The sequence below is a fragment of the Microtus pennsylvanicus genome, chromosome 9 (genome assembly GCF_037038515.1).
Source record: "Microtus pennsylvanicus isolate mMicPen1 chromosome 9, mMicPen1.hap1, whole genome shotgun sequence".
NCBI classification, from domain to species: Eukaryota; Metazoa; Chordata; class Mammalia; order Rodentia; family Cricetidae; genus Microtus; species Microtus pennsylvanicus.
In genome coordinates, this window is record NC_134587.1 from 78,164,447 (window position 1) to 78,187,472 (window position 23,026).

Genomic DNA, 23,026 nt, shown 5'->3' on the forward strand with positions numbered 1-23,026 from the left:
CAATCCAAACACTGTGGACATCTGAGAGAAAGTGCTTTATATCTTCTAAGTGGACAGAAATAATATTTATGATAAAAGTCTATGTTGACTGTAGGGGAAAATGCAGATAAATTGAATTTAGGGAACAGTCATACCTTAGTAGAGAGTGACCTTTTACTATCAAACTAGAATCCAGGAGAAACTGAGGGGAAAAGACACCATTCTATAGATTCCATTTCTAATTTCTAATTCATTTTTGTATTTTTCTCGGCATATACCTGAAATTCAGTGAAATCTTCAAAGCTATCTTTTTTTTCCCTCCTGCACACAAAGTAGACAGTTGTCTAAAATAGAAGGATAAAATATTTTCTTTCATCTTTCAAAAAACCCCCTTAATATTAGGTTTGTGTTACATTTTCATGTTGGCCAATTCTTTCTGATTACTTTTAAATTACAGCTTTTCTATAATAATATGCAACTCAGCATCTTCTACGTGGGGGCTGCAACCGTGCATTGGTAGCAGGACACATGGCTATTAACGCTCTAAATTACAGCTCCTTGACCTCGTCAGCACACGCTCATTATTCTAATTAAAGTAAAATGAAGGGGTGCTTAAAGTTCCTTCCATTTGTGAAATCTAGGAACCTATGAAAAGCAAATTCTCTTTCACTTCATATTTGCTAGGAGGAGGATGCTTGCACTGGTGTAGTCAAATGAACACAGAAAACACAGTAAACAACACACCCTTTACAACAAAATGGAGTCAGAGTACAAGGAATACCTTTAAGGAATGGGTAGAAAATTAAAATACCACCTGCATAATGGCAAACACATGCTGTAAGAAGTCACTACTGTGCTCACAAGGGCTAGGCCTTGTGTTTCTGGGTGTAGGCACTAGTCAGCCACATTGACTCAGTCTTCCTGTGTCAGGGAAACTGTGATGATCTCAAAGGCGAGCCTGCTTCCCTTTTGTACCTCCTTGGGAAGCGTGGCAGAGTAGAGGGCCTCAAGCCCACTCACTAGCATCCTTACTCACCAGCTCACTCGTATTTTGCCAACTTTTCTGCCACAAGTTTCAGAGAAGACTTTTTGCTGGGAGCCAAATGTGGAATCTGGGAGTGGAACTGCTTGTTACGCCTATGCGCTATAAACTTGTTATACACCGCAAGCTTCCCACTTGGTGGATGTCTCCACCGAGAGAGGATGAAAGTTAAGTCATCACATTCCTGGTTTCTGAGCCTGGCCATCTGGCAGGGCTCATAGCAGACATAGTGCCTACGGGTTCTCGTATCGTGTCCGTCACACACACAGTTATCCCTCTGGGGTTCACAGCCCATGCAGAGTCTATAGGATTCCCATGCTTTGTTCTTAACTTAAAATGTCCTCATTTACAGTAAGATTAAGTAAACTGTAACTTTACATTTCTTGTCTGTTCCACTCTTCTTAACATTCTTCTGGGTGGCCTCTTCCAAGTGATTCCAAAGAAAATTTCCCACTACGCATTAATCTCTCGGTTCTTGGCTTTTCATGCTCTCAGCTTGACAGATTTTTAAATGACAGGTGTAAGGCACTCCCATGGGTACAGTAACCAATCATGATAGGGATCAAAGAGAGTATTGAAATTAGCAGGCATGGCTCCCTCGGGCATCATCATTTTGTGATTAGTAGATCTATTGATCATGTATGATCACCAGATTGGTTACTATGATCTGCATCTACTGTTCTGCTTATAATTAGTTACTAATGAATTGAAGTGAGTAAATTAATCCGACTGTAAAGTCAGAGCCTTTTTTGGTGTCTATTATCTAGAAACCTAGATTTACTTTTTCTTTCTTTTTGTAAATGAGCTTTGAAACTATTTAGCTGAAAGGCTAATTTGAAAAAAAGGAAGCCAATTTGCTTCAGGCCCAACCCTCTTCTCATTTTCATAACATGGTAGAACAGTTGATAAAAACCTTAGCATTTAAGTGTCTGTCTGCACAATGGATTCAGTGAAACATTTGCTTGCTTCTTGATATTTTACACCTATGTTTTTACAAAAAAAAAAAAAAAACTTCTTTCTTTAGAACAATTAAAATAGGCCCGAGACAGTCTCTTCTCCAATCCTATAAGGACAAAATCCAAGAGCTCAAGTTGGGCGCAATGGAAAGGAGTCCCCTATCTGACAAAAGACTTTTCTAGCCTTGTTTATCAGACAGACTTATTCCTTGTATCTTGAATTATGCTGAACCATGATATTACAATACTGGTGCTTCAAAGCCTAGCGTTGTATTAGGTTCCAATATCGATTCTACTGATGACTGCGGTACAATTTCTGACTAAGGTTCATTATGTATTTTTTCTCATGCCATCAATAAGGCATAAGTTCCTTAGCGTTCGGAGCATACATGAGCCTGGCAAAACTCATGGAAAAGAGAGGTGCTTTGTTAAAAACTCAGTTGGCATGCAAATGCTAGGCTGAGCAGTAGGCTGAAGAGAACATTGATAAGCTAGATATAGTGTGTCCATATGGATGGTCTACACTTCATTTCTCATTTGTTTTTTTTCCCTTCAATTATTCCCAGACATTTCAGCTTACTCTCAAATCTGTTTTAAAAGCATGATAATTTTGCAAATTCTTCATTTACTTGACAACCAATTTAGTAGGACAATTTAAAAAATGATCAGAAACTAGTGATAATTATAGGCACATGGTGCTTACCATCCGTCAGGCTCTGGTTTAATTATAGGTGCCTATTCATATACATGAACGCGTATACTCTTCTTAATAACAGAGCCACACTTCTGTCATACACACGGAGAGCTGCAGCTCAGAAACATTAGATAACATGCCACATCACCAAGGGGTAAGTCAGAGAAGCAGGGTTGAGACCCAGGCAGTTTGGCCTCAGCATCCACTAGCTTCATCACTGTGTTCCACACCCGGCGCTGCAATGAGGAAGCTGCTGAGGCTTTCCATGGACCACACGGCCCTTCAGAATTTTCTGAACAAAATAAATGTATGTGCTGGTGTTTGTAGATGGTGCAAATTCAGGCTACATTAGCATTTGGCTGACTGGAAGACATAATTTCACAAATTCTTCATTTATTTGACGGTCAGATTTCCACCTCAATTTTTCAATGAAAAATTTTTCTAACTCTACCCTCTATAACTACTCAGCCACATTTTATGGCTCTTTTAATGTTCATAAGCATCTTATGAAGGAAGGACAATTGCCCCTAAATTCAGAGACATATGTAAATCACAGATTTTAAATACCATCTCTGATTTAGGTTGGACTCTTTCCCCTCACCACGGCTTTCTCTCTTGGCAAGAAACACCAAGCTCAGACCGAGCTATTCATTTTCTAGAACAAATAGTAACGCTAATTCAACATTTCTAAAACCTCCAGGTTAATTTTCAATGCATATAAAAAGCAATGAACTCCTTTGAAGTCTCCCTGGCTTAAGAAATGGAACCTAAAATCCAAAGAGGTTCATTAATCACTTGTTTTTATTTCTAACCCACTCTAGAAATAGAACAGGAAGAGAAAAGGGGGAAAGTGTGTGCTTCTATTTGTTTAGACTTCCTAAGAAAATTGCGAGCTTATCTCAGAAGCGCTACTGCAATTGTTGGTGTAGTCAGAAAATGATCTGTGGGACAGAGGTGTTGTGGGCAGCAAAGGGTGTGTTCTTCCTAGAAACACGAGCCAGAAGGCACACTGAGTCTCTTGGCACCGTTGTGTCTCGTGCCCAGATAACAGTGGCAGGGTTCTGCTACATGGGCTATGCAAGCTTTTTGTTTTTCCAACTCTTGTGAATACTGACGTTTCTTCCAGCAGGGAAGCCAGAAGATCTGGTGGGTTTTTTTTGGTGTTAGAAGATTAATAAATTAGTCTTGGTTTATAGTAACAGAAATCCATGAGGAAACAAAATCAGAATCTCTATCACCATAGTCTGGGGTGTGCAGTTGGCTCTGAAGCAGCCATTCATTCACTAAAATAACACCATATTAGCGTTGTAATTCTCACTGCAATAAGAGCTGATGCCGAGTTAATGTGAACTTATTAATGATACCATTAATAAAGAGCACATGCTGGCAGTAAGGGAGGTCTGTTACACATTACAACTAATTTTTCTACAATACTCATAAGAAACTCTCAGATCTAAACGCTTCCTTTCCGAACACATAGGCACATATCTGGGTGCCTAGACATTTACATAGAACATTTTCCCAAAGACATCTGGCCACCAACCTCCTACTTTCTGTGCTATTTATGGTAGAAATGACGAAGAAATATGCTGGCTTCTGAAACTTCCTAAGCATGTTTGCCTTACTCTTTCTGTTTCTTTTCTGCCATCTTCATCACATGCAGCATACTTTCTCTTCTTGTTCTCCTCTATCCACTTCCTCTTTCTCTTTATTACTACACTTTCCTCCATTGTGTGGTAGTCTGATTAGCAAACAGAAGCCCTGCTTGAACCTTACACAGGTATTTAAGGAGCATAAGGCCTTCTGCGCCTGGCAACTGCTCCTGTGTCCAATGCATGCATCATCTCCATACTGTCCCTACCTTCTTTAAAGAGATGCTAGCCAAAACCACGCTGGAATTCCTGGCCTGGTGGCCTCCCCACCTGTTTGATTGTGTGCTTCTCGTTCAGCAAATGTCTTAAGTAACTATGAATGATCGCCATGCACTTTCGTGGTAATATGCATGCATATCATTACGTATGTTTGCACATAGGTTAAAATAAATGTTAGTGGTTTTCTATCATTTTCCACTTCTACCCTGTTCACTCTTCTTCAGAAGCGACTAATCACATTCCAAATGATGTTTACATTTCACACATTGCCATGTGAGGAATAAGATTTGATCATTACTTTTCAACTCGAGATGGACTCAGACCCAGATCTTACATGGTATGTTTCTTGTCCTGCTTCCATTATACCCTGTCGTAAAAAGAGATTGTGGTATAGAGTATAGACTGTGCAGTCAATGATTTGCTAAGTTTGATTTAGTTCTTTTTAGTCCATTTTTGGTTCATGTAATTTTTGGAACAAGATATTGCTGTACAGTTCTCTGAGGCTGGCTTCAAATGTGTGATCTCTGATCACCCTGCCTCAGCCCCCCAAGGACCACCATAGAAGGCATACAACACAGACTCTGGCTGTTTGATTTAATTTCTCCAGGTTTTTTATAGTATGGCTATTTCAAAGATGATATTATATTTTTTTTCTGAAAAAAAAATCATTATTACAGTAAGGAATTCACTGACTCAAGCATTTATAGGCAAGTGCTATGATCTGGGTGGATGCTACAGATGTAAGGTTGAGTATCTGCCTCAAATGAACTTAGGTTGTAGTAAGCAATAGCAGCCCAGAAGGAGTTTCGGTGAATTTGTTGTTCATTATATGTTATGAGAAATTATAAGAAGGGTGTATACATTATGTTAATAAAAACATTATGTCAAGGCAGAGAGAATAGCACAATCAATTTTGGAGAAAATTTGGAGTTGTTTCTTTATTTAAAAAAAAGATTCCTATATCAAATGGTCAGCTCTTAAAACACACACACAAACACAAATAACATAAAGACTGAGCAAATTGCAAGTTGTATTACACCTTTAAGAATATATATACACACATATATATGTGTGTATATATGTATATACATACATACATATGGGCAACAGTTGTTTAGCTTGGTCTGATTGAGGGGTCCCTGGAAATTGAGACCAAGAGCTATCCCTGGAGCATGAGTTCGACTTTGGGAGCTCATTCCTATTGTGAATGTCTTGCTCAGCTTTGATGCGGTGGGGAGGAGTTTGGTCTTACCTCAACTTAATGTACCAGGCCTTGCTGACTCCCCAGAGGAAGTCTCATCCTTTCTGAGGAGTAAAAGGGGTGGGGAGAGAAATTGATTGAGGGAGAGAGGGAGGAGAGGAGGGAGGGAAAACTGTGGTTGGTATCTAAAATGAATAAAAGGTTTAAAATAAAAGAGAACACACACATACACACACACGTGTACATGACAGCAATCAGCGAAACAGTGTAAAAAGAAGCCACGAATATGAAAGAGCAAGGAGGGGGATAAGAGAGGATGTGGAGGGAGGAAAAGGAAAAAGTGAATGATATAATTACATTATAATAGAAAAGTCTTTTTAAAGAATTCCAAATCATTTGAGTTTGTTGAGAATAAGTTTACCAGAGTTTTCTGCTTAGCCTGATGGAGATGCAGTCCAGGAGGGCTGGCTGCGGCCATCAAAGACTCCGGTGTACAATGACATGTCATTTAGCCCTCTCTGCTCTGTCATTAGTAAAACCAGCTTCATGTTCCTTGTCTCCTTGATCTGCTGGTGATCATTCTTTGTGCCACACATGCCTTTGTGTTGGCACAGAATCCTATCTCAGCCTTCTGAAAGTTGATTTTTCTTTTGGTTAAGGAAGGACTTATATTTTTTTCCATGTAATTGGCCAGTGTTTTCGTTAGTGTTCCATTTTAGCCTATCTTCTCCCATTTCCTCTCTCACCCCACTCCTCCTTTATATCCTTCTTTACCCACTTTCTCTTTCTGTTACTTGCTCCACGTTCCTCCTTTCAGTGACAGCATAAGTGTGAACATGTGTGTAGATGAGAGATCATTAAGAGAATCTGAGTGTTCTCAGGTGTTAGTGTCTGAGCAACTGTTCAATTTTTATATAAGTTAATTTACTTTAACAGTTTCGTACTTATATGTGTGTATGTGTATACATGTGCCTATGAGTGTGTGTGTGTGTGTGTGTGTGTGTGTGTGTGCTCATGCATACGCCATGGATCATGTGCAATGGTCAGAGGACATCTTGTGGTGAGTTGATTTTCTCCTTCTACTATGTAGGCCAGGGCTTATAACTTAGCTTTCTTTTCAGACTTTCCCTGCCTAACCATTGTGGTGGTTGAAAGAAAATGGCCCCCAAGGGGAGTGGCACTATTAGGAGGCATGGCCTTGTTGTAGGAAGTGTGTCACTGTGCAGTCAGGCTTGCTTTGTGGTCTCTTTTGCTCAAGTTTCTGTCAGTGTGGCAGTCAGTTGACCTCCTGTTGCCTGCAAGATGTTGCATTCTTAACTCCAGCACATCTGCCTGAACACCACCATGTTCCCCATCATGGTAATGATGGACTGAACCTCTGGAACTGTAAGCCAGCCCCAATTAAATGCTTTCCTTGCCACAGTCATGATGTCTCTTCACAGCAATAGAAATCCTAATGAAGACAATCATCATGCCAGTTTCTACTTTACTGCATTTAGCTAAGGTGTGTCACTGGCTTGGGCTTCAGTGAGTGTGTTAGGTTGGATAGCTATGAGTCCTTGTCATCGGCCAGACTCTGCATGCCCCAGCACCCCAGTACGGAGAGTATACAACCAGGTTCCTAGGGATGGAACCTAGGTCCGCATGCCCATGCAGCAACCGCTTTATTGACTGGCCTGTGTCCCCTGGCCCAGATCTTTTTGAGATCTGGTATCACTGTAGCCCAGGTTGGCTCAGAACTTGTAATGGAGCCCGAGGCAATCTTTCTGCCTCCATCTGTCAAGTGTTGAGGTTAAAGGCACAGGCACCGTGCACATCAAGAATCCCAAAGTCAAAACTAATTTGTTGTTGGATTGAGGGAGTTTCTTGGAAGTGGGTAGTGGTGTCATCTCAAAGTTATTATTTTTGCAATACTTTTTGGAACTTATCCTGCTTTGTAGTATGTTTTATGTCTCGTCTAAGTGTGTTAATAAAAACACATTCATACATTTCTTTAACTACAATATTACTCAAAAACTTGGCAAATACCTACATGCTCTTTATGGAAGATGGAATTTGGGTCTCTTTAATTAGCAAACCACCATCAAGGACAAATAACTCTAGTTTTTCAAAAACTTCCAACCTCAAGTCTTTCCCTAAGCCTTTTCCATCTTCACATACGTTTGGTTTAAGAGACCACTTCTTAGACTCTCCCCTGCCTCCAGACTTCTGTGGAATGTGTCTCTGAGAACTGCTTATAAGCAGCTGTCTCTGCTCAGAGATTCATGCAAGGCTGTAAGGGCTCTCGGCATACGCCACACAGCCATGTGGCTCAGTCACTAATGTCCGCTTGCGGTCCTCTTGATTTCCCTTTGATGGTTGTCGTTTCAATTTCAATTCCATGGACAATTTTAACATATTTAAGCTCAAAAGTTTATTATGAGCAAGCCTGGGGATACCGCCATCTCTGGTCCTTGAGTGCTGGGGTTAAGGTATGTCTTGCAACACCTCGCTTTTTATGTGTATACTGGGAAATCAAATTTTATTCTTCCTGCTTGTCCAGTAAGCAGTTAACCGACTGAGACACCTCTACAAACCCTTCAAACCAAGTGTTTAATAGCTGTGTAGCATTCCAAACATTCATAACAGTGAACTATATATTGATCAAAACTAAGCTGCTTCCTTTAGTTTTTAGTTACATGAAGCAATGAACATATGTTTATTTGCTTTTAATTTTTAATTTTTATTTTTTGTTTTTTTCAAGACATGGTTCTTGTTCTTTTTTTTTAAAAACTTTTTTTTTTGAGCTCTACATTTTTTTCTTCTTCCCTCCCTGCCTTGAAGGGGGGGGGGGAGAGGCAGAGGTTCTTGTTTTTCTTATGTATATATTTGGTTATTTTGGTACACATTGAGCCAATTTTCAACTTATAGTTAATACTCATTAGTAACAGATAAAACAACAGTGATTACACATTTTCATTCTAATTGTTCCCATCTTAGCCACAATTTCTATAACAAATTTTAAACCTAAATGTTTGCATTTCTTCTTCTAATTCCAAGGCATGCCAAAAGGTTGTACTATCAAAGTCAGTGTTCCCGACCACTCATAATGCAACACTTTGGGGTGTTGAAATATTTAAAATAGAACATTTCAATTAAACTTGTAAATGAGCTATAACTACAGCCTCCAAAGTGCAGCCTTTAGCAGTATGTTGAAGCACAGATTCCTCCCGGCATTCCTCATATTGATGCCAATGGCCAGCCATGATCATCTGCTGCAGGAATGTCAAATGTGTCCGGAGGCAATTGGGGCAGATTTGTCTTATTTTAGGGAGCTGTTGTCATTAGTCAGTTAATATTTTCTTGTATCATTATTGTCCTCTCGCCAACAGATTTGATAGGACATATGGAAATTTCTGGAAATGTGGCCTGAGCATTCCAATCATAATAACTTTCAATACAGCTTACATAGGGAAGGGAATGTTTGCTAGAGGCACAGGATATTCTGTTGATGCACGGTCTGAGCATATTGACTTCTGCAGTAAATGGCCTTGAGTTCATTTAAACAAACTAGCAATACATTACTAACTAGTTTGTTAACAGAAAGCACAGATTATGGAAATAAGAGAGAATTAGAAAGGTCCCTTCTAATTCAAAGAGTAGGTAGGTAGCTCAAATTAAGCAAAATGAAGAGTATCTATTTTCTGTTTAGTAAATGCAAATTTATGGATTAAGATTACATCAGAAGAGGAGACGAAAAACATCTTTGAAAAAAAAAAACTCTTATTGCCCAAAGTGTTCCAATCTTCAGGGTTTCTTCAATTGAAGAGTAACTGTCACTTTGATTTACATCCATTTATGTAATACTATGTTTACAATATATTTAAGGAAGCCTGAAATCTTGAATAAGAGTCAAATGCTAACCTAGTCATGTAGGGCCACCCTGTATTTTCTTATCTGGAAGCTTCCTCAGGGGAATCCCTGGATTCATTTAAAGAAGCCTTGGTATAAAATAAAATTTCATATCATGTATTGGTCCTTTCCAAGGTAAAGATACAATAATGTATCTATTGATAGTGGATATACTAGCATACCATTTAAAGTACATGTGCAGTGTTGTCTTTCCATATAGAAAGGATTATTTTGAATTTTAAAGAGTTATCGTATTTTTTAATTCTGCGTATGTGTGTGCAAGACAATCTGACTTGATTGTCTATGTGCATCTGAGTGCAAGTACGTGCAGATAAGGTCAGTGTCCCACAGAGGCTAGGAGAATGCCTGGATTTCTTGGAGCTGGAATTACAGACAGTTGCGAGCCAATCATCATGGGTGCCTGCCATTACGGTCCTCTGGAAGAGAAGGATATGCCCTTCACCTCTGAGCCATTTCACCAGTTCCAAGTAAAGGACTGTAGTGACAAAATTCCAAGGACAGCAAACCATGCTAAGTCCTTTCTGGACACAATTTTAAAGAGCCACAAAGCATCGCAATGCTATTAGTGAAGCAGTAAGATTATTATATGCCAACTCTCACACATCTTCCTCATCTTATCAAGTGAATTGTCCTTAAGCCGTATGAGCTGCTTAACAGGTCAAAACAAAACATCTGTGCATTCTCTGTAGCCCAAGCTACTTCGTAAGTGATGAGAATGATTATTTACAACGTTTCAAAAGCCAGCTGATCTGCGTGTGAGGCTTACCTTTCTTTTGCGCAGTCTGACTTGATTGTCTATGGTCTCCTGGGTGGTCACTGGGCCCCTTAAGTGTAAACACTGCATGCCATCGTCTGCGTTGACCTTGTGAGGGCTGTTGTTTTGATGTTCTGAGAAGCCGCTCTTGTCCAGGTCACTTTCTGCTGACATTCCACCCGCACAGGAAGGAGGCTGCAAAAGGCAGCTTCCACAATCTGCTTTTAATAATGGCGGCCCCCTGTCGACATAAGGAGCAGCCAGGAACTTGTCTTCTGCTATGCGCTGGTGATTTTTTTCCTGTTCCTCTTTAGGGAGGTCAGGTTTCCTTCGTTGTTGCGCAATTACTGCAGAATTAAGCAGTTGGGTCTCAGGTGTTGTATCTTCCACATTCAAAGAATCACATGCATTTTCTTTGGGCACATCTTTTGTTTCCTTTGAATTTATATCCTTACAAAGCTCCAGGCTTTTAGTTACAGCATCAGCACCTTGCCTTTTCCCGCTTTCTTCTGCTGGAGATACATTGGCTTCACCAGCCTTCCTCCAGGAGTTATATGAGTCTTGGTTACTTTGCATAGTGGACAGTGTCTTGAGGAAGGAGCCTGCTCCTTCAACACTACATTGGCTGTCTCGTTCATGTCTTTGGGGAGTTGAAATCTGTGCATCACCGGTAAGGTGGAGATCAGAGTCATTATCCTCATCAGAAATGTGCACTAACGTCTCTGTGCTGGCCTCCAGAGACAGAAACTTCTCGTCCCCTTCCTGGCTGCCACTTTCATCCACCTCCTGTGAAATGTGACCCATTGGCCTCCCAGGGAAGTCTCGTGGCTCGGGCCCACAGCAGCAGTCTGGTAGAGAGGCACACTTCTCTTTATGGTCCACATTTAAGGTTGCATCTTTTTCCATACTTGCCTGCAAGCTGTCGGATGCCAGTCCGTGATGACATGCTATGTCATACTCATCAGAATTAAAAGGCTGTCCAGTCTTTTGGGTCACATGCTCTTCCCAACTCCTTTTTCTGATAGCTACAGACATGTCACCATAGCTTAACAACAGACAAGGAGATGCATTCCATATGACGTTCACCGGGGATGGAACTTGACAGAAGAAGATTTTGAATTCATGGATCAAAGAAAAGAGTGTGTTCTGCCATTTTGTCGCCTGTTAAAAATTTTGAAAATATGCTGTTATAGATACATTTCCAAGGTAATAATGTTTCTTGGCAAAGAATGTAAATCTGTGTTATTTAGCAGAGGTAGGAAATAATGCAAAGCCTTTGTTTATTAGCCTTAATGGTTTTGTTTCTCAGAAGTAGTCTAATAAGAGTGGAAAAAATAAATTTAGTATTTTTAGTAAAACTCTATCAGCACGTAGAAAAGCAGTTGGGCTGGTTTATTAGTGAATGAAGATATAAGTACTAAAAACATTTTAAGCTTCATTAAGAAAATACTTGAATTGCAATACATAATAAAATTCACTGGAAAAGCTAACTTGTTGCTCTGGCTTTGCATGCTTTCCTGATTTCCTTTTGTGAATAAAAGCCATTAAGGGAGCTGATTTGAACTGAAACAAGGGCCACCGGGGAACTGGTCCTACAATCTTGAGGATCAGCGACAGCATGTGCAATTCATTAGTGTGTAAAATAACTCATACTAGTCCCAGTAACCAAGATGTCTCTCCTCAGAGTGTAACAGAGAAACAGAAGAATACAGTTTAGTTCATATTAGCTCACAATTCATGAATAAGAAAGCATGATGCATCCTATTATATTCCATTATAAGGTTTTAAGATACATACATCTATCCATACATTCATTTTCTGCCACTACTAATATCATGGAAGTATTGTTGAAGCATAAAAGGTATATGAGTGTTCAAAGCAATAGACCTAGGGCATGAGCCAAAATTTTAAATCAGGTCATGGTTCCAAGGGCCAGGCTCACATAACCAATGGAGTTCATTGCCTCCACAGAATTGTGATATTTTACTATTCATCATCAACTTCTCTCATGTTTTTCCTATGAATGAATTCTAACCTCCCCATGAAGCAACTCAAGTGAACCAGAAGCATCATTAGACAATGAGATCCAGTCTTCAGATACTCAAGTCTCATCCTCTGTCTTTGTAAAGATGTTGGAACATTTTCGATTTGGACCATACAGATTTAAGCAAACAACAAAATCCCATGTAAGATAAGATCAGAACGTAAGCACTTCCCAAGTCTGCATCTCTGCCTTGAATTATTTAAACTAGTTAAAGGAAACAAGTTGTATCCACGTTAAAGTCAGTCTTCTAAAGGTGATAACTCAACTGTCAGTCTACAGTGAAAACAAATTACTAGACTGTGAATGAAAAATCCCATTGAAAGAGCAGTTTTTAGTTTCTGCTCTGCAAAGGAGCTGCCAGCATATAATGTTGCCCTTAGTCATAAACCAGATTAACTGCTGAGTTGGCTTCAATCCCATCTTTTGAAAAGGACTCTGACTCCCCACCAAAAATTCAAGTTATTCTAATGAAGCACACGCTAGAAAGGTAAATAGTCACACCCCATAAAGATGGGTGGAATTAAGATGTGCTAGCATTTTGGTACCCTGGGAGGGACCCAATATCCTTCTGGACGGTTTTTGGTTCCTTCCGAGGTCTGTGGCCATCTTTGAAAATGGCCATCATTCCCATTTTCCATGTTGGCATTCACCTTGCACCGAGAAAAAAAATATAAAGCCTCCGAATTCCATGCATAGGTCATTATAGTGTGGGAGGCTACGGAAAGTGGAAAAAACGCTCAGAGGCAGGCCAGAAGGTTTCTGCTTTCATGGGCAAGTTTGGGTTGTAATAGGGTGGTTCTGTTTCCGATGCTTTCTTTTCTTTATTTTTATCCAGTGCAGAAGGAACAGGGTAACTTAAGGAATGCCAAGTGGTGTTACTGTGTCATTCCTCAGCCCCATTTATGTTTAGGTTGAGCCTGAATTCTGGTTTCATTTCTTTTACCGAGGAGAAATGCAGCTCTTTGAGTGCCTCAGAAACTTTGAGCTGAATCTGAAAAGTCAATACACAGTATTTTTTTCTTCTTCTAAGAGCTTATGGTAGTTTTATCTTATTTTATTCAGCAGAGGCAAGTATGAAAGCCCTTCTGTCATATCGAGGGTTGGTAGATCAACAAATTCTAACAGCTCACAGAGATTATAAATTAGTTAGGGTCAATATAGCGCTAACTCTAGCCTTATGTCTAATCTAGGCTTTCAGGATATTTTAAAATCATTTTTATGACCCTGTGCTGTCCATTTTTAAGGACAAAATATTTCCTACTTATATTATGAACATCACCATTATGTTCTCAACCCTATCCCACAGTCTATGGTCTGACAGGCTTCAAACCATTTCATTTCTATCGTATTTCCTATGCACACTTCTTACTTAAATCCAGATTTTTTTTAATTTCATAGTTAAAACTTCCACATGAACCCAGAGAAATCATTAATAAATAGAAGGAAGCATTGAGTTATTGGCACTGTATCTGAGCATAGCAACCTAGTTTTCTAAATTATCTGAACTGACTCAAATCCATGCTATAAGATATGTTCTTTCTAAAAAGCCCAACTTTCCCTAAGGGAGTCTATATCAAGTTGCTTCATTTAAAATTATCTTTTAACCTAGGGACCACTATTCTATATATTTCTGTTATATTTCTTTCCTAATCCTTTTCATGCAGTTTTATTTAAAATGAGCTCAGCTGCTGAGGATTTGGAAGGAGGGTCTGGAAAAGTGTAGGTCATTCTAGGGTGTTGATTTTATGAAGTGAATTTCCATGGGGATTTTTACTTCTGAAATGCTTGTGTTCAAGCACTGCTGTGTCAGTGTTACGAGAGGATCTACACACTTCTGTCATGCATATATCCTAGAAAATCCTAGTAAGGTGTTCAAAGGTCACTTTTTTGTGGGACTATTGCATACCATGTGTAGACACGAAGTAATTTCAAACTTACTGTTTGGGTAATTTTGTACAACTCCTTAACATAAATGTGTCATATATGTTACAGTTAAACACTCTTTAACATTATAGTATCTAAAAATGAGAAGTGGATACATTCGAGTTTATGAATCCCTGACCAATTTGCCATGTTAAATGATCACACCATAGTTTACATTTAATTCTGAAACACACACACACACACACATGAGTTCATAATTTACTCTTCTAATTAGAAGAGACTTCATTGATTATTGTCATTTCCACATAATGAAAGAGGAAGAAGAAAGAAAAGGATGATGAGGAGAAGGACGACAAGGAGGAGGAGGTGGAGAAAGAGGAAGAAGACAAAAGTAAAGCCCCTGAGGCTACAACAGTGTGTAGTAGTATCCAGTGGAGAGCTGTTCTCTCTCCACAGATAAGAGTAATCCACTAAGAGCAAATGGTTAAATCTTCATTTAATATTTAAAAAATGGCAGACATTGTGATGACTATAGAGCATAGAAATGCAAATATTATATTCTTTCTTTCCGGTGGAACCTTATAATCTTATAGAATATACTCATATAAACAAAGATAGTCACATCATTGATGGATATGACTATTATGAAACCTTCACATCTGTCGGGAGCATCATTCGCTTGCTGCCCCTTCCTCCCATCTCTTCTTTAAAGGAAGTGATGCGCTAGATAAATCCTCACAGAACAAAATCTTCCTTGGTTCATTTTCTGCCTCTACAACAGCTAAGGTAAGCTTGGTAGAATTTCCTACTTGATGAAAGAAATCTTTCTTCTGCTCCTAGAGACTTACTATTCTAGCATAACCTATGGTAAAGACAATAGATGCAGTGACAAGTGCTAGAAAATTATTTGAACTTTAAAATTCATTGAAAATTATTTTAATCTCAAAAATCACAGAAAAGTGACAATTTCTCAGGAGCACTTCATAAAATTTAGAAGGGATCTTTTCTTCAAAGAAAATATGAGCAAAGTACATCGTATGTATATGTGAATGGTTCAGAATAAAGTCCATTATTCTGTATGCTATTTTTAAGATTTCTCTTTTTTAAATTTTTTTTTAATTTTTTTTTTTTGAGACAGGCTTTCTCTGTAGCTTTTTTGGTTCCTGTCCTGGAACTAGCTCTTGTAGACCAGGCTGGCCTCGAACTCACAGAGATCCGCCTGCCTCTGCCTCCCGAGTGCTGGGATTAAAGGCGTGCGCCACCACTGCCCGGCTCTTTTTTAAATTTTTAAGTGTGTGTGTGTGTGTGTGCGCGCGCGCACGTGCGTTTGACCACCAGTGCCCACAGAAGTCATAAGAGTTAGATCCCACCAGAGCTAAAGGTAATTCTGAGCCACCTGGTGTGGATGCTGAGAATCAAAGTAGGAAACTCGGAGAGAGATCTATACCTACTTTTTAACTACTGACCAACACCCCCTTATCTTTAGGTCCTAACTTAATCAGACAACCCCAGGAGTAATGATGATGTTTTTAGAGCAAAGAGAATCATGGATTGTACAGCAGAACAAAAGAATAAAAATTGAAGATATTGAGAGGCATCACTGCAAGATTTTAGAACATAGGCTACATAAAGAAAATGCCCTTAATGCTTTTAGAGAAGTAGATTATATTTGAGGAATTCTGAATGAAGATGGTGCTAGATTTCTCAGAATCAACACTGGAAATAAGATGGCAAACAAAGATTCCTTTAAAATTTTGAGTAGGAATTTGTTTCTGCTTTAAAATATATTTTTAGAAGTGACTAGAGAGACAGACAGACAAGGCAACAAGAAAGCCAAGAATTCAGTGTAAATGTCTGCATAACAGAATTTTTATGATGGAAATTCACCTAGTGTGTTTTTGTACAAGATGTGTCTAAGAGAAACATCTTCAAAAGAAAATGCAAATGTGTACACTGAGACGTGCTGTACAACGATGAGACACAATTTGGGTGGGAAATAATTGATAGCAAGGATTACAGAGAACATTGGAGGAATCAGTTATCTACTCTAGGAGAAACAGTTTTATCAGAAAGGAAATATAATCTGTATAATGCTTACATAGTGGGAATAGCACAAAAAATCAATACTGACTCAAAAATTAAATAAAGTGGGAAATAACCATCTTTAAAGCACGGAGTTTGTGAGGGGTGATGTTAGAGATTTTGAGGAAATTGAGGGAAGTCTTTATTTTCTGTAGTAAATACTAAGAGATACTTTCTAAAATGGAAAAATACATTATGTTATAAATTTTTATTACTGTTTAGAAATGTGGATGCAAATATCAGAAGAGATAAACAATATAAACTTAGAATATGATTTTATTTACTTGATATAGAAAAAGATCTGTGATTGCAGAAGCTTCCTAAAATGTATACATGTACAAATATAAAAAAAGTATAAGTGGTATTATCTATGATGGGAGAGGGGATGGAAAATATCCTTACTAGAGAACACAGGATAACAAATAAAAAGCTCAGTGGTAGGAATGTTATCTTATTTTGGATTTGTTGGCTGGTGGGATCTCATAGATCTCCAGATATTACAATTATTGCTATTGCTTTTTGTTACCCTCCAGATTTTGAAGGTAAGACTACATTAACTAGTTAGTTCTATGGAAAAACCACCATATAACTGGAATCATAGGACATGAAGAAGTCAAGCTGTTTTTAACATGGAGTCTTCATTCCTTTTGTCTAGCTTTGATAGTGCTAAAAGGAGTTATATGTTTGACTACAAAAGAAAACTCATCAGCAGTCTTACCCAACTGTGAGCTATAATAGTACTGTCCTGGCAAGACATGCAACAGTGGCTTGAATGTCATGGGAGCAACCAACCACTTTCTGATTGGATTTCAGTCCTACTCTGCAAGATGAAACCCACACCTTGCTGTGCTCCTGGGGCCAAGAACCTCAGTAGATCATGGGCCTAGGGGAGAACCTAATTCTATTATTCTACAAAATGGACATAGTATTCAACTGATGACTTATCACTATTCTAAAAGACTCTCAGCACTAATCAGAGAAGTATTTTTTTTAACACTAGATTGTCATTAAGACAGCAAATACCAATTGGTCTTGCTTCATAGAACAAAAGACTGAAGACCAGGGAGTGTTCAGCCCCAAAGGGGACACCTATATCATATTCTTTCCTGACAAGTCTCAAAGGTCATCAGAGAAGGAGAGGTTGAATGACTGCAAGAACTGGAAGTGGTAGACAACTAAACGGAAGCAGTGTTTTCCAGACACAACAGGGAAGTTGTACATATGAATCTGTAACAGCTATGACAGCCTGCACACCTGTGCATGCTTAAGCCAGACGCGACTGCAGCACGGAGGGTGAAGGTGACACGGTAGTCACCTTTGTCAGCAGTCTGTTTGCAAATTAGAAACACAAGTAGACAACTGTTTAGACCCAGACAAAATTGCACATTAAATCAGGCCTCCCGGTGCACACTCATTAATATTAAAGTTGTCTTCATCACAGAGAACTAGAGTGGAGATTGGAGATTTATTTTCTTGAAAAAAGTATCAAAGCAGGAATTATCCAGAGTGTGATTTTTGTCACATCTCCCCACTGAGAACATGAAGCGAAATGCCTTTTAGGACCAAACTGAAAGAATTTAGGCAAAGCGCTTACGTTCAGAGAAAACTAATAGCAGACATGATTTTTTCAATCCTTCGTGTGAGTGCACAAGCAACAAAAGTAACAACTTTCAAAGCAGAATTTCTAGGAGTCTTACAAGGTAGCGAGCTTCCAGTAAAGGAATTAGTGTTTTCTTTCTAGACAGACACATTACTGAATCCGAAGTTAGGGAAAGGCAGAGCTGGGTTGTAGAAGAGATGACATTTCAATACAGAGTGAAAACCACGATGCTGTGAGGATGACCTGACTTTAGCAGCAGTTTAACATCCTGATCTCTCACAGAACCATTTCCTATGCATTTTCACATAATTCTTATTTTAAAATTTCTTTAATCGGAATAGAATTACATCGATTTCCCCTCCTTTTTCTTCCTTCTAACTCCTCTCTCAACTCTTTCCCATGTCTCACTGACTCTCAAGTTGAAAGCCTCATTCATTTGATTATATTTATTACATATGTATGCATACACAAATATATAAATATGGCCTGCTGAGTCTATATTTCTTGTTTGCGCACACATAATCTTAAGCCCGATCAATCAGCATTGGACAAGCTATAAGGAGAGTCATGCCCTGGAGAGTTTAACTCTCCATTCCCACTGTCATATGATCACAGAATTCCTCAATGGGACACAGAGTAAGAGCAACAGATCATGTGGCTCCTAGGCCCACACACAGATCTACACCATAGCTCCTGCATCTGTGGCTCAGGGAACAATACTGAAGAGGGACTGGAAAGATTGGAAGACTCAGAACACCAGGAAGTCTACTGTGAAATGAGCTCTCCTATAAATGGTGGCCGAAACAAGATTGGAACAATGGTAAGATCACTGGATATGAAACCAAGAAGGGGGAAAATGTCATGGGGTCACACCCATGACAAAGAACTACAGGCAACTACTGTCCCATACCTTAACACAGAGGATGTTCATCATGCCTCACTCACCATTACTGAGAAACAAACATTTGCTAAGACTATTGATAAATTTCTCCATAAAGCTAAAAATACAATATATGAAATGGCTTTCGTGTCCCCATGTCTGGAGTTCTTCAAAAACATAGCTTTACTAAGTTATAAAATAAGCCACCTACGATAGGAGATTAAATCGCCCATCACCGTTTCCAAGAGATGCATCATCACAGCTGTTAATTTGGGGTTTCGGAAGGAAAATGAAGCAGCTCTGCAATGGTAACTTATTTAATGCATGCCTTGGTGCTTCTCCTAGTTTTGGAAGCCCTTTTGCATCCTTTGCTCTCAAAATAGACTTACTCCAGGAACTAGGGAAATTTCAAAATTAACCCTTTCAATCTACTAGAAGTCCACACATCGGAAAAGAACAGGGTTTTGTGAAATGGCAAGCTATTATTTTTGAAATGGCCTGTGTTTACCTTCAGGCTCCCGGACAGGGTCTAATTTCCTTGCAGGGAGGAGTTGAGACCTGGCAACCTTTGCCTCAAACCCACTTTAGAGCTCAGGGTGGCCAGTTTTGCGGACTCTCCTAACATTTTTTGTAAGCATCGCACACGTAATTTGAGGAAATCTCAGAACATTTCGTGTTATTTTCCATGCTATCATGAAGACAGTTCTGGGAGCACATAGCTTCCAAGAGATCTCAGAATTAATAGCCACGAGGGACAGTATGCCTCATGAAAGCAGTACTTCCTGGACACCTGCATTTTGGCAGCATTCCCACGCGTTTTTATTCCTATGTAAATATTTAGAAGCACACTGTGCCTTAGTGGAGTTTTGAAAATGAACTTATTAATGGATGGTAACTTTACACAGGTCCTCTTCTCTAGAACAGTGGTTTTCAACCTGTGGGTTAAGGGGTTGCATATCAGATATCCTGCATATCAGATATTTTACATTATAATTTATAACAGTAACACAATTACAGCTATGAAATAGCAATGAAATAATTTTATGGTTGGGGGGGTCACCACAGCATGATGGACTGTATTAAATGGTCGCAGTGTTAGGAAGGTTGAAGACGGCTGTTTTACAGTGTCTTTTATCGGTGTCTTTTCTCTGAAATTTTTTCAATCTTTGTAACAGGGAAGAATTCAGAGTTAATCTTCTTGATGGAAATTTGCCCCTCCCCCCCTTGACTTGTATACAGGAGTGACACGTGGCTTTGCCTCTTCATAAAAAAAAGATATTTCTGTCCAACAAGGGACATGGGCTATAATGCTTTATCATCATCATAGTGCTATGTGGCTTTGTTTCAAGTGGCCACTTTTATTTTTAGCTTGGTTATCATTTCTAGGAACTCTCTTGCAGTAGAAATAGCCAGCACTCCATGTAAATAAGAGACCCTGTGCACACAACACCATTGACACAGGTGCTTAGATAGCCAGGTGACAGCAGGAAACCCAACCTTCAGCCGTTCATTAGGCACACCCTTCACTGAAAACAAGAAGAAATTCATGGTGATTAATCCCCTCCTGTCAGCTCAGTATCTTGTCAGGTGCCAGCACTTTTGTCTATTATGTGTAATATGTATAATTTCATTTTAGTTATCTGTCTATGAATACACATTTGAGCCAATTTTATAAAGAGAAACACTGAGAGATCTAAGCATCTAGCTAAATGTTAAATAGCATTTTGGTAGGTAGATCTCTCTCTCTCTCTCTCTCTCTCTCTCTCTCTCTCTCTCTCTCTCTGTGTGTGTGTGTGTGTGTGTGTGTGTGTGTGTGTGTGTACACGTATGTCTAGACAAGGCATCTGTTAAAGCATATTTTCCCCCTGGAGATTTCAGTTGTTTCCTAAAACATTTGAATCTTATTAATGAGAAACAACAAATTAATATAACATGATTTAAAAAGAATAAACAGAGCACTCAATCAAAGGCACACTTCAGGCACTCACTAGATGCAGAATGATGCTGACAGGGGGGAGAGGAGGATTCCTGCTGCTGCAGAACCATAGCTGACTATGAAGTGGAATTACTCATGGCCAGCTCAGGTTTCTTCAGTATGGACGCTTTAGATCAACATGTGAATCTTGGTGATTCAAATCAAGGAGCATTGAGTAGCAGAGCTGGGATCAGAGTCAGTGTTCTGAATCCTTTCTGATTCTGCCAGTATCCTGCCCTGTGTAGACTGGAGAAGCCACTAGCTCCCCTCATGCTGGCCTCATATACGCTTTCATTTCAAACTATTTCTGGAAGCTTGTGCTTCTTCTTCTTAATGATTTGTAATGTCATTTCATAAGAGTGTTGTTAACCTCTGGCCTCAGCTTCTGATGGCTTCTGCCAACCACTTATTTTTTTCTTCCCTTTTAACAAGTATTACCCTGTCGTTTCAGGTTGCCCAGGGAATAGAGTACAAGTCCACCTCTCACACACTAACATTCTGCAACCCTGTTTTTTCCTTCTTTCTCCCTTGTTCCCAATTCACTCCCCAATTTACGCATAAACAGGTATCGGCAATTCTTAATGTGCTAGAGGTATTTTTAGTTGCTGAGAATGAATCAAACTTTTTCAACTTGCTCTCTCATCTTCCTCCTTGTTGCCACTTTCATTAATAATTCCCGTTTCTCCTTGATTTACCTGGATTGCGTTGCTAAAACACTTTGAGATACTATAGAATAGTTTGTAATATTCTATGTCCTTTCTAGTCGCTCATTCTCATCTAATGGGAAATTTCTTGTAATAATTTCTCTATTGTTTTATAGTTAAAATTATGCCCTTGCATTTGCTTCCCTACCAATTCTTTTCAAGGTCATGTCTATAAGTACCCTATAATCTATTGAATGAGCCCAATTTCCTTCAAGCCAGATTTCAATGTCTATAGTTTTCCTACATTTTGTAAAATTCTTTGAAAACTAAGTCCCTGTACCTCTCAAAACTCCTAGACTGATAGCGGTTTAGTGCCAGAGAAGATCTATAATAGTAAATTCTGTAACACCTCAAAACTGACCAAGAGGGATATTTCTCCGTCGGCTTGTTTAGCGTAAAAATTTTGCTTCAAGGAACTAATCCCACGTATAGCTGCTGATATTCTGTTTTATTCTTGTTTAGCTTTTATTCATAATCATAAACTTAACTCTACAATCCAGCTAGACTTGGAGGAGAAAGAGGAAAACATGGAACCCGAACAACTTTAGTGTGAACTGAAATGATAGGGTATTGTGAGCAGATGGGCTGTGGAGGCGGTACTCTCTTGAGCTACAGAAGGCAAGGTCTGATGGGTAAAGATGCCTGCAAGCCAAAAGAATTAGAGTTGTCCACAGTCAGAAATGGTGATCTTTATGCTAAAAACAAAATCCTATGAGTCAACCACGGGCTATTTATTACCCAAAACTTCCTATATTGAAATAATTGTAAAGAGTTTTCTCAACACATTTTTTTTCACTTTCCCAGAAGAAATCAATAAAAAGCAGAAGACATCTTATTAATGACCCATTTCAGACCAATTTTCTCTCCATGAATCCACTTATCAGTAAGTAAGTTAAGCGTAGCCGAGGACCTGGCAGGAAGGTGCATGGTATGGAAAGGTTTGCAAAGGCTAAGGAAGACTTCTTTCTATAAATAAGAGTGTCCTTCAGAACACAGAGAGAAGTGATGTTCTCTGTTTGTTAGACTCTGGGGATGCTGCAGTAATGTTCCCAGGTTATTATCATGCACTGGGATGGCCATGGCAGAGAGTTTTGTAGCATTGTAGGTGTTAATACCAGGAAAACCCCAGCCCCAAAAGCAAAACAGCCCCATGACACATTTTCTAAGGCAGTGGTTCTCTGCCTGTGGGTCACAACACTTTTGGGGCTTCGAACCACCTTTTCACAAGGATTGCATATCAGATATCCGGTATACCACATCTTTTTATTGAACATGAATATTTAACATATTTGCATTATGATTATGACAGTAGCGGAAGTACAGCTATGACGTAGCAACGGAATAGTTTGACGGTAGGAGGGTCAGCACAAATTGAGGAACTGTATTAAAGGATCGCATCATTAAGAAGGTTCAGAACCACGAAGGAAAGGACACGCATTAGAAACAGA

At 39.2% G+C, this 23,026-nt stretch overlaps 1 protein-coding gene across 1 annotated transcript in view; it reads right to left on the minus strand.

The window, feature by feature from the left end:
* Dlc1 (DLC1 Rho GTPase activating protein) overlaps nucleotides 1-23,026 on the minus strand; it is a 347,498-nt gene that overhangs the window by 321,682 nt on the left and 2,790 nt on the right. The window contains exon 2 of the mRNA XM_075986541.1: nucleotides 10,422-11,570. Within this exon, the coding sequence (XP_075842656.1) occupies nucleotides 10,422-11,444 (1,023 nt within the window). The 5' untranslated portion in view covers nucleotides 11,445-11,570. The remainder of the gene's footprint in view (nucleotides 1-10,421; nucleotides 11,571-23,026) is intronic.